Source organism: Lichenostomus cassidix, chromosome 24 (assembly GCF_008360975.1).
Source record: "Lichenostomus cassidix isolate B80296 chromosome 24, HeHo_3.0, whole genome shotgun sequence".
Classification (NCBI taxonomy): Eukaryota; Metazoa; Chordata; class Aves; order Passeriformes; family Meliphagidae; genus Lichenostomus; species Lichenostomus cassidix.
This window is the reverse complement of record NC_139504.1, coordinates 413,284-426,265: the sequence shown is the minus strand read 5'-3', so window position 1 is coordinate 426,265 and position 12,982 is coordinate 413,284. Positions and strand designations below refer to the sequence as shown.

The following is a 12,982-nucleotide window of genomic DNA, read 5'->3' as shown; positions in this document are numbered from 1 at the left end:
GTCAGGCTCTGAGACTGCCAGAGCTCATGGAGAATTTGGACAATGCTCTCAGCACAGGGTGGGATTGTTGGGATTCTTGGCCCTCCTGTATAAGGCCAGCAGTTGGACTCAATGACTTGTGGGTCCCTTCCAGGAGATTCCATGATTCTAAAGTCCATTTCTAATGAATTGTCCTAGCCCTTCAAAAAATTGCAGAAAAAATCCACAATTTCAGCTTCATATCTCCTAAAACTTCCCCTGGCACTTGAGAGCTTAAAACTTCAAACTTTTAAAAAGAACTTGCAGCTGAGTAGTCAGAGTTCAAAAGCATTTTTTTCCCCAAGAAATTATTTCCATGATGTGGAACCCATCTGAGAACAGGATCAGTCTGGCAAAACCCTGACCGTAACTTCAGAGCTCCCAACCACATCCTCAGCTGAAAAATTCTGGAGTTGGTTCATACACATATAAAACATGAAGAGCCACAGTGAAAAAAAAATCCAAAATATTGATTTTAACATGATTAAGGGTATCATATCTACATATCTCAGAAGCTAAAATTAGATCATTTCAGTAAACCACTATTTGGAAATCACTACAGCTGACAGGGCCAAGCAAATGGATTCACCACATTCTCTTTTTATTCAAATTTTGCCACAGCTCCTGGAAGTATTCATTAGCCTGCATCAGAAACATGCCTGATGTTTTGTGAATTAAAAACCAACCAACCAACCAACACTAATCAAAAGAGAAGCCCCTTGTATTCTATTTTGGGCATCTATTCTTGCAGAAGCCTCACTCAAGACCTGGGGCAGCACTGGCTGAGTGCTGTACAAAGAATGAGAAACAAACAATAAGGACATAAAAATCCTTCTTTAAACCCTTACAATGCACTAATCTCTGCACACTTTCATAATTGCATTTAAAAATAGTTTTCCCCTCACTCATGTCCCAGATTTAACAGTGATATATTGAGGTCTCATTAAAAAAATCTTTATTACCTTCACAAGCCATGTTACCTTCCCTATCTGGTATCAAATGCTGAAAATACTACACATCACAGAATCCCTCAGACCTAAGATTATTCCAGAGAATTCATAGTACAGGGTCTCACCCCTATGCCTTTCTAAAGCATTTACAGGCTTGCATTTCTCCTAAGAAAATTCCATCAGCATAAGTCTAAAAGGATTATGGGTACCAACTGCAGCTGCTGCCTTCTTGTGCCCTTGTCAAATTCCCAGACTCATGAGGGGTTTCCATCTGTAATTTAGACATTCCCCTTTTCTAGGCAACCGGTTTTACACTAGCAGCACCTGAGCTGTCACCTCATGACCTTGTTATGGGCAACAGAACTCCCAGACCCTGTGAGATCCCAGCCAGGTATGCACCAGGAGTGGTAATAAACCTTCCATGGGCTTAGGAACTCCTTTTCTGAAAGCTTCCAAAGCTGAAAGAATTGGAAAAGTGCAGGAAAAGGTTTTTCCAGAAGCCCACAGAGAATCACAGAATGGTTTGTGTTGGAAGGGACCTCAAAGCCCATCTAATTCCATCCCCCTGCCATTGACAGGGACACCTTCACTATCCCAGGCTGCTCCAGGCCCTGTGCAACCTGGCCTTGGACACCTCCAGGGATCCAGGGACCCACAGCTTCTCTGGGCACCCTGTGCCAGGGCCTCCCCACCCTCACAGGCAGGGATTCCTTCCCAATATCCCATCTAGCCCTGCCCTCTGGCAGTGGGAAGCCATTCCCTGTGTCCTGTCCCTCCATCCCTTGTCCCAAGTCCCTCCCCAGCTCTCCTGGAGCCCCTTTAGGCACTGGAAGGAGCTCTGAGGTCTCCCTGGATCCTTCTCTTCTCCAGATAAGCACTCCCAGCTCTCCCAGCCTGGCTCCAGAGCACAGGGTCTCCAGCCCTGGAGCAGCTCTGTGGCCTCCTCTGGACTCACTGTCCTTCTTTGAGTGTATTCTCCTGATCTCTAGTGTCAGGTGAACACAGCTTCACGTGGCACCTTTCCGTGTCTGCACAGTTGCAATGGATGCATAAATAAAGACTTTGATATTTATCTCAGCATTTTAATAATCCTGCTTCCCCACAAAATTTACACAAGTGGAAGACAAAGGCAGCAGGAACAGAGGGTCTGTAAGCACAGCAGCCTGATGGGAGGAGAGCTGTTGGCTCGGTGCTTTTAAACACTGCAACTTCCTGAACTCATGAAGAGGTGATGGAAGTAATTCAGGAGGTCAGCAACATGTGATAAATGTAATATTAAGCACAAATACCAATTTATGCTAAAGTTAATGCAGGCTGAGGACAGCCGTTTTGTAGGCTCATGTGAGAAATATTATATAAAGGCTCTTTCACAACTTCATTTCTTGTAACTTAGAAATAGAGCAGTCAGCAGGGCCTGACAAGGAAAAGATACCCCTTTTCTTTAAAATAACATTACTGTCTCGGCGAAGTGCTAGAAAATCCATAAACTGCAATTTTCCTTGGCTCACATAGGGTTTTTCAGCCCCAGAACTCGTAAGTGTTCCATGAAGAAAGTCAATACCATCAACTGCATTTTCTGAAGTGGAGCAGAGGCAGAAATCCTGGCATGTGTGAAGGTTACCCAGCAGCTGCAGCACAGTGGGAACTGGGGGCTGAGACAGCCAGAAAAAATGTGTCTAATACACACAAATTCTAAAAATACAGAGCATGAGTTGAGAGGCAATACAACACATAACAATGTTTGAGGAGCACACAGGCAGCTGCCTTGTTACCCAGCTCCTGGGAACAACTCTGTCCAGCCAGTGCTGCCTCTCCTTCAGCCTGGACCTCACTTACAACACAAAATTGCACCAGAAATCCAGAGGAAGAGATGTCCCATCGCTGGAAGTGTCCAGGGCCAGGCTGGATGGGGCTTGGAGCAACCTGGGATAGTGGAAGGTGTCCCTGCTCATGGCAGGGGGTGGAACTGGATGAGCTTTAAAGTCCCTTCCAACCCAAACTATTCCACAATTCTGGAATTCCCCCCAAACAAACCAGGTCTCCAACACAAAATCACTTGTCCTCTTGCTAAACCACAAACACAAAACAAGCAGTGTTAAAAAGCAGGTGAAAGTATAAATAATAAACTAAAGAAGACAAAAGAAGCTGTGTCAAACAAAGGACTAAAGCTACTCAGGTGCCCAGAATGAACTGGCAATGACAGAAACATTAAAAATGGAGTTTCTGTCACTTTATATTTACAGTACATGAGGACATTCAACCTCTACACATTCAGAAAGACCTTCAGTTTATTTCTTGTTAAGAAAAAGCTCTGGAAACAAAGCACTTGTATAAATTAATAATAAGCACTTTGAAAAATATTGTGGATAAAAGCAGGGAGGAAGAGTAGGGATGTCTTGTTCATATAACTGTGAATGCATAAATTGCCTTTTGTCAATAAAAGCATGTACCAAGGCAAAGCTCAGGAGACAAGTGACAGGACTGCCCCAGCTCTCCGCAGTGTCCCTTGTCTCAGCCCTTGCTCACCTGGCAGAAGGTGAAATTCACGTGAGGTGACAAAGCCTGGTGCCAGCCAGGGCTCCAGCAGCAACCGGGGAACCAATGGAGAGGAGAAAACAACTTCTCCAACCCTGCAGCCTCCATTCGCCGGGAGCTGGGGCTTCAAGCAGCAACAAAACCTAAATCTGCATCTTCAACAACCACTAACCAAAAATTAGATCTATTTTAGCACTCTGAGACAGTCACATACCATGGAAGGAGCAACCTCTGGGACAAGGTTAAACCAGAGGCAGCTAAAAATGCAAACTGAAGGAATAGAGTGAGGTTAGAAATCTCAGGCTTAAAATGACCAGGAAAAAGACAGGATATTGAAGATAGGCTGGTTAAACAGAGAACAGTGACAGTGTTGAACAAGGTCCTGCAAATATTCACATCTAAATATTGCCCCCGACTGGAGGTAAGGCAGAGGTCGAAACTGGAAATTCAATTCACTCAACACAGTAAACATAAGCAAGTAAGGTTTTGCTCACCCCTCTTTACACTGTATTCAGAGGACCCTGAGGTCAAACCAACACTGTGAGCACAAATCCAGACATTCTAAATTCAGCTTCAATAGCTTTATGGTCCTTCATCACACCAAGTCACTGTGCAGCAATCCCAGCTGAGTATTTCCCGGTTCATCATCCTCTAAATCTCTTCTCCACAGCCTGGAACCAGTCAGTTTTGGCATTGCTGGCACAAAGCTGTGCAGAAGAACCACTTCTAAAACATAAATGACTTGGGCAGTGAGAGGAATATGGTGCAGGATAAACTAAACATTGAGTGCTGTCCATGAGCACAACAGCCACAAGCAGGTGAATGTTCCCTTCTCTTCAAATCAACCAGAAGAAAAAACAACACCACATGAGATATGCCAGGAAACCTGTGTCACAGGTGAGGACATTGAATTACAGCCTGACAGCTCTGAGACACACCTGGAGGTCACAGACAGCAGAGAGGTGTCACACAGTGACTCCCACCAGACTTCTGGCTCCGGGGCGTGGGAAGCTCTGAGCTGGGAGCAGGTGCTGCTCCCTGAGCAACACTGATGGGAACTGACAGTGCTCCCAGCTGTGGCCAAGATGGAGAGAAGGGAAGAACAGCCACACACAAGGAAGAAAAAATTACGAACTGAAAAGTGCAAAAACTGACAGGCTGGGAGAGATGGGAGTGTTCACTTGAAGAAGAGAAGGATCCAGGGAGACCTGAGGGCCCTTTCCAGTGCCTAAAAGGAACTTGTAAATAGAAGGGTGAGAAACTTTATAAAGAGAGAGGGTGACAGAACAAGGGGAAATGACTTCTCACTGCCAGAGTGCAGGGTTAGATGGGATATTCGGAAGGAATTCTTCCCTGTGAGGATGATGAGTCCTTGGCACAGGGTGCCCAGAGAAGCTGTGGCTGCAAAAAACCCCATGTATATTAAGGTAATCCAGTTGTCTGTGGCCAACTGCCCACCCGAGTGCCTTCTGTGAGATGAGAACAGCAGCATTGTGTTTGCTTTTCTGCAGCTCTGGTCTCTCTGATGGCAGGTTTGCTCTCAGGCTGAGGTTTTATTTCTGTAGACTTAGCCAGCATTTTGTTAAAATCTCATTCCTCCACAATGCTGCATGCTTCAAAGAGCATGTTTTTACAAGAAGCTCCCCTCATGCTCAGAAGTCTTGCTGAAAAAGAGGTTAATGCAGACTGAAAATCATTGTGGCATTATGGACCTTTTAATTGGTTACGAGACCTGCTTTGGGGCACGTATTAATAGGGCAGAAGCCTTGTGAAAGCTCCTTCCCCCTCCTTGACAAACTGCCAGAGGAAGAGAAGCATTTTGGCCTTGTTCAAAGTACAGCGCAATCAATTTAAAAAGCTGAAACTCAGGGAGTAGAAATGGAATAGAGGAGTAGAGTGCTCAGAACAGAAAATAACGGGAAGATGTAACCCAGGTGTTTTACCATGGCGCTGAGAGTCTCCTCCCAGTCCGGCCTCTCTCTGGGATGGATGCTCCTCTGCAGCTCTGGAACAAAGTCATCTTCTTCTGCGTGGACAGAGGACTTCATCATTCTGGAAAAGAGGACAGAAGTTGGGGATTCAGTGACAATTCCCAGGTAATCTCACACCCAGTCTGTTGCAGTGCTCAGTTATGTGACAACATAAAATGATTTTACACATCCAGAAATCCCACAGACTCCTGAGTTTCCCCAACTTCCTCATTATACAAGCAGGACAGGAGCGTAAATCTGGTGGAGAGAAATCTGCACTTCCTAACCAATCAGTGGATAATTTGGTTTAATCACTGCACAATTTGCAAGTCTCACAACACAGAAAAATGTAGAGGAGTGATTTTCAGTCCACTTTTGCCCAGACAAACAGCAGGAGAAACACACATTTGTGAAGAGAAACACACACATTTGATTCCTCCTCCTGGAGGTTTTGCCTGAGGTGGGGGTAACAGTTTCCAAATCTTAGTCTGAATCCACATCCCAAGACCTGAGCCTAACAGGGTGTTAGGTTGTATCTGACTTTGTCAGTGCTTTTCCTTGTATTATTTCACTTATTTTTAATTTCAATCTTGACTTGTGATCTCCCACTGGTTTGTTTTCAAACCAAGACAGCCATCAGCTCTCATCCTTTCCTGATCCTATCTGAAGGGTGAGCACCTCAAATCAGCCTCATGTGACCAAGGGAAACTTTTCTTAAGATAAGGAGCCATCTTCCAAATACCCTGTGAAGGTTGTTATTCCTAGCCTGCACAGACCTCAGAGGTGCAAAATGAAAACTGAGAAAGAATTCATAAAAGCTCCTCAGCCCCTCCACATGACAGCACTCTGTAGCTACTTTTTTTTCACTTGTATAAATGTGCCTTTGCAGAGATTATGGTGCTGACTTGAAGTAACAAAAGCCTGTTAAAAGTCTGGTATCACCCATTCCAGTTTCATGAAACATTATAATCAGGCAGGCTTTTATTCCCTTAATAGATCACCACTTATTTATGCAGGATAAGCATTTTGATAATCAGCAGTGCAAAGGCATGGGCAGAAAGGGCTGGTTTCTAACCCTGCTGATTTATGCACCACTTGACTGAAACACGCCTGGTGAAAGCCAGTTAATAAAACTCCTTTGCTTCAGATCCAAGATTTGAAGTTCTGAAACGCCAACATGCTGCTTGACACTCGGCCAAAGCATTTAACTCTGCTTTGTTCTCTCCAAGAGGGTTAAGGATGAAGTAATTAACACTCTGGAGTAACAGCACGGCTGGGTTAAGAATTATAGCCTGTATAATTTCATCCCCAGCTTTGTGATCATATTTCTGCATCAATAAAAAACACATCCCAGAGAAAATGAGCCTCAAAACCAAAAGTCAAAATGCCCCAGGGAAATGCTGCTCACTGAGTTTGTGTGTCCTTCCCACTCCAAACATCACCCACTGTCCTCAGGAGGGAAAAATGCACCTACCCGGGGAAAGCTGCAGAGAGCTTTCTGCAGGAAAATACCATGATTTAGAATATAGAGGTGCAATGTCAGCTCAGGAAGGAGACCCTCACCTTTTCAATAGGTATTCAAAAGAATTGAGGGGTTGAAAGATTAAAAATTTGCTGCTTCAATTCTCCTCTGTACACAGAGAGGAAGAGACCTGGCCTGGTCCTCACAGCCTCAGCTCCACGACAGGAAAGGCTTCCCACTTAATTTAAAGCAGAAGTTGAAACCTGCCCGTTGCAGAGGAAACCAAGTTGTGCAACTCAGAAACTACAACCTCAACTTTTTAAATCAATACTATGATTTTGAAAAAAGGCTCAATTCAGTTTTCCTGAGTATTTCTAGATGTTGGGGTTTGACCATATTGCAGCTGAATGAAAAGATTCTAAACAAATTATCCCACAGCAGATTCAGTCTAATTCCCTGAGGTGATGAAATTGAAGGAAGGGTGATACAACCAAGACCCACCTTCTACAGCAGTTAAAACTATCAGCTTATCAAAGTGCTTCCTCAGTTTAAAGACTTGAAAATAATGGGACTGCATTTACATCTTTAACAGCACTTGGGAGTACAAATGGATTCACTACACAGCTTCTCAGGCTTCTGGCAATTCCTGCTGGATTTCTCCTCTGAAATGTGTTGGCTGCAGTGGTGAGAGTGAGTGCAGAGGATAGTGTGTCCTATTTTAAAATAATCCCAAGAATCAGGCGCATGTTCAGGGTCATCTGTCACACTGGATGAACATGGATGTCACAGCTCACAGCTCTTTATACCACACCCCAATATATTTACTCACAATACTTCTTTAATCTATGTCTATAAAACTCCATGATAAACTCTTCCCAAACCCTTCCCACTGAGATCCCAAAATGCAATCCCATTATTCTTCCTGTGAAGGTGTTCTGGACTTTTACTGCAAAACAGAAAAGCTCCGCATGCAAAATTGAGCCTTTAAAAAGAGACAGTTTCTTGAGCTTTTGCCAGACTTGGAATATTCTGCTGCTGAGGGAAATTCAAACTTGGTCACATCATCACAGAAATACTGGAAATTATACTAAAGATTTTCTCACTGACACAGTTATCAGCACTTGATAACCATCTGTGCACCCTTATTAATCTTTAATAGCCACTATTTAGTTCCATGCCATCTGAGACAGAAAGCAAGGAAGGCTGAAGATGCTGCAGGTAATATTAGTCCTTTGCGGATTAAGTCTGGTGGCTTTTTCCTTCCCACCAGTGGCCTGGATGAAGGAAAATAACTTTGTCAACTTGCAGCAATGAAACAGGGACAGGAGTAGGGCCAGAAAGTGGGGAGAGGAGGAAGAAAAGCAGCGTCTCAACACACCCTCCTTTTTACAATGTTTCCTCTGGACATGTAAAACCCTCAGAGCAACAGCTCGAAGGAGTTTTCCTACCAGCCAAGCAAAGGGAAAACCCTAGCCTCACCCCAACACAAGCTTGGAACATTATCTATAGGTATAATCACATTCACCCATTTTTATATGCATGTGTATTACGCATATTTGATATTATTTTAGTTTATAGAGCAAATGAATAGCACAACATACATATGTCTCATTCACCACACGTGTAAAGTTGTAACAAGACAAATTATCTTGTTTCTGCCATGGATTCTTTTCGACAGGAGGGGGAAATACCTCAAATCCCAGGAGCACTTACACACTGAATCTTGTAAACACTAAAGGCCAAACAAACTAAAGAAGCTGCTCTATAATACCTCCATTTGGATATTTCAGGGGAGCTGTAAATGAGTGAAAAGTCACTACAAAATTTAATCCCAGCCATTAGTACAGAAATATAATTTTATTTAAAATGCCACTTCCTCAACCTCTCAGCAGCACTGCCCTTGCAATGAAATGTGACACCGTTATATGAAGAAAAGTTCTGGTGTACAGAGGCCATTAAGCAATTCCTCTGCAGATGAATGAACCCTTCTTCATTGTAAATTGAGAACCAAATGTACTGGAACGACTGTTTACAGGACATTTCACAAAAGGCCCAGCCCACTTTCACACCCACCCTTTGAAGTTCTCTAGTAGGTCAAGTTGATTCACTTAGGCAGAACTTGCACATTTGTACATGATACAACTGCATCGAGAAAACACCTCATGTCCTTTTCCAGCTTCTCAAATCCAATTAGCTGCTCCCATCATTTATGGTATTTCCGTGCCGTATCAGGAATTAAAACCCTCTGGTGCCTTATCAAGCATCAAGTCCCACCTGCTCACACTTAGTTGTGTCACAGGGCAGGAAAATACAACAGGCGATGAGCAGGGTGATTTGTGTTCAGTAAACTTTATCTCAACTAAATGTAAACTTTATATTAAATAGATGAATATTCAGCTTGATGTCCCTGAACTCTACAATTACTGTTTGTTTATAATATTGTAAATTTTAAATACTCCTGTCACTATACAAGAACTTCCCCAATGGCTTTGAAGGAGTCCCACATAAACAAATCCAATATATTTCCACATTTCTGTTTGCACAAGAGAGAAAGAATCACAAAAAGCGGTTTGTGGAAAGAGCTCCTCAAGTGAAACAAGGACAGCACTCTTAAAAATTGTGGGACCCCTACAAGAGTGTAATTTCAAGTTATTCAGGTTCTTTGACACATCCCCAGTGCCACAGCAAAGGAGTAACAAAATTATCATGGCTTTGGTGCCATATGACATCCCAGTTAATGGCAGGACGAGGGTGGTGACAAATTCCTTCCCGATGGTGTGAGAGCCCTGCCAGGCTGCTGTCAGAGAGTTAATTGTATGCCATGCCCCTTGAATGGCATTCAGGAATACAGGCAATGTATTCCTTAGATTAAATGCCAAAGATGATTTGGAGTTGTTCGCCTCCATGGAGACATCAGGCACTGCAGCTTCTCCTGGCTGCTCTCCCAGCCACTGACTTTTCTTCCTGACCTCAGTCTGAGAGGTGAGAGCTGATGAGAACTGATTTATTAGTTTATTTATTATATCTATCACACCGTTGTTGTGCCTGGAGATCGCTCCCCCAGTGGAAAAGCACAGCTCTGCACTACAGAACCAACAATTTAAGAGAGTTCAGAGCTCCACAGAAAGTGATGTTTTCCAAGACATAAATTTTAACCAAAAGCAACAACTTAAATTAAGGCCTGTGCTGACACCAATCTAGACTGAAAACCAAAGAGCTTCAAACAGTATCTGATAAAATCTTGTGTTTGTTTTGCTCAAGTAATTTTCACAAAAGGCCAAAATAACCCATACCAGCCCGGGTGGAGCATCCCTGTCCTTCCAGATGTAACAAGTGGACTTTTGTAACTCTCAACCACAGTTGGAAACATAATCCAGCAGTGGATCAACAGAGAAATACCTCAAAAACTCTGCTTTAAAGGGTGTAAAATAAGTCAATCAAGATGTAAAGTGCTGTGGGTGTCACCCTACAGTATATGACAACAGAATTAAATCAACTTTTCACATCTCCTGAGCTGCCCATTATCACCAGGAAAGGAATAAAAATTATTAAACAAGAACTGAGATTTGACCCAAAGTTTATGAACACTTGGGCAAGAAGTTGGAATCATATGAGAAACACTGATACATCTTCATTTCTGACCTCAGACTTATACCACAAACACACACAAAAATTAGGAATTTCCATTAGGGAGATGGAAAGTGCACGTACCCCTCTCAGCCCAATTTTCCAAGTAAACTCTGTGTTCCTGAAATTAAAACTAATACAGTGGACAGGAAGAAAATAATCAGACAATATGGAAAGCAGAGATAGCTCACGAGCCCCAGGAAAAATCGAAGAAGATATGAGAATTGCAGGCTGACAGTGCTGACCTGACGACGATTTAATTCCCCACGTTTCAAATCAGCTTTGTCAACACCTCCCTGATTACATTATGTCCATCTGCATTATATAAAACAAGATTTCTGAAGTTTGACTCCAGTATCACAAAACATGAAGCTGGAAAAGCCTGGCAAGGTCAGCTCCAAGCCCACCTCATAAATAAACAAATGCCAAGTGGATTGTGTTTAATCCTTCGCCACAGAGTGAGAACCTGGCACAACTAAAGGGTTGCTGTGATTGATTGGACAATGCTGAAAGCTGTAATTGTTACTTTTGATGGAAGGTCATCATCAGGGAGCCAAAATTCAATTATTTGGGAAGGCACTGCACAAGGAAAATCAGGAGAGTAACAGTGTATTACAATAAGAGAATATCTAAAAATCACTGGAATGAAATGTCATTCAAATATCAGCACAGAGCAAACTGGATTTCTCTGCACTCTGGGTGCTCCCTGGGCCACTCAGGATGCATTTACTGCCTGGTCCTGAGTTGAGCTCAGTGGGTTTCAGCCTCAGGGGTATGGATGTGTGAGGGTTTCAGAACTGCTACTGTGGGCAGCAGAAGTCAAAAAATTAAAACAAGTTCACTGTGCTGTACAGCTCTTTAGTTTCTGTGCACTTCTCATGGAACATAGGCTTCCCTGGCAAATCTATCCATGTGCCCAAATAAAGGAGGCTGGGAATCTCTAAACTATGGGAATAGAGGTCTGAGCAGGATCAGCACTGTTACAATGACACTTTAATCCCATTTTACTGGTTGCCATTGCTTTTAAAAATTAATCATGGTAGTTACAGCCACAAAGATAGTTTTAAAATACGGTAAGCTTTAAATTTTCTGGTTTTCCCAATGTTCAAATTCCAAATTCATGGCATACCTGTGCCCAGGGAGCCTGAGATCACCAATGCACTAGGATGGTGTGGAAGGGCTCCTGGGATCCCCAATATCAATTACTGTCGTTCAGCTACAGAAGGCAATTGGTCACAAACCACTTCACATAAACTTTTAGTTCTGGGGTTTCTATTCCTACGAAGTATTTTTTTAAAGAAAAGAATCACTTCCCACTTGATGTGCATCTCCACCAGTTAAATGAGATTCTCAGCTGCCTGAAGACAAATGTCTCTCTCTAAGGAAGGAGGAAAAAAACAGGTTTTTTCTTGCATTAACTTTTCCTCTTAAATTAAGAATATATGATATTAAAAAAACTTTTTAAAAATTAAATATAGGAAGTTTTAAATAAAGATCTTTTTGCAATCAGCACTATCACTTGATTAATTTTTAAAATGCCAGAGTGGACATGACAACCCTTCCACTGTGAATGTTCCTCTGCAGAGGGAGGCAGAGAAGGCAAATGGCACTGCAGAGATTAATTAACAATGGTTTCCTGCCCTGCTCCAACTCTCTGGACATGCTTTAATATAGGCTTCAATACAGTCAGACAATTATCTTTGCTCAAGGGCTTTGCTGAGGTTTCAGACTTCCAAATACATGTCTTGTTTATTAATTTGCAACAACATTTAAACCACATTTTCTCTCAAAGAAAAGTTGCACAAACAGGACTTAGATTACCTGGAATTTAAAACCTGCAGACAAAAAGGCAAGTCTGGGCAGGACAGTTCCCATTTTAGCAAGTAAAAGCATCTTCAGGTACCACAGGCAGCCTCTCTCACCCTGGGAATCAGCTTCTCATTCCCAATTGATTTCTTGGTGTCCCCAAGACTCTGAGCATCTCCCAACCCTCCTAACCTTCACTGCATAAGCAAAGCCCCCAGGCTCAGAGGGGAATGTGGCTTTAAATGGAAAAAGGATAAAATTAGATTAAATATTCAGAAGGAGTTCTTTACTTTGAGGTTTACACTGGCACAGGTTGCCCAGAGAAGCTGTGGCTGCCCCATCTCTGGAAGTCCAAGGCCAGGTTGGATGGGGCTTGGAGCAACCTGGAGTAGTGGATGGCAGGGGTGGGATGGGATGAGCTTTAAAGTCCCTTACCACCCTAATCTGTCTGGAATTTTGTGGTTCCAGAGCTTGAGGGCACTGCCTACATTCACACACATCCACAGGGCTGTCCCAGAAAGACCTTGGCACCACTGAGTCAGTTCTGAGGTGCCAAATAACTGAACACGGCAGAGATGCTCCTCCCACCCATCCAGGGAAGGAGGAAGGATGGA

At 43.1% G+C, this 12,982-nt stretch overlaps 1 protein-coding gene across 4 annotated transcripts in view; it reads right to left on the bottom strand.

Moving 5' to 3' along the window:
• The window catches only part of ARHGAP32 (Rho GTPase activating protein 32), a 235,147-nt gene that overhangs the window by 141,430 nt on the left and 80,735 nt on the right, over positions 1–12,982 (bottom strand). For all 4 annotated transcript variants that reach the window (XM_085081967.1, XM_085081970.1, XM_085081965.1 and 1 more), the window contains exon 2: positions 5,447–5,555. In XM_085081967.1, coding sequence (XP_084938093.1) covers positions 5,447–5,554 — 108 coding nt within the window. In that variant the 5' untranslated portion in view covers position 5,555. The remainder of the gene's footprint in view (positions 1–5,446; positions 5,556–12,982) is intronic.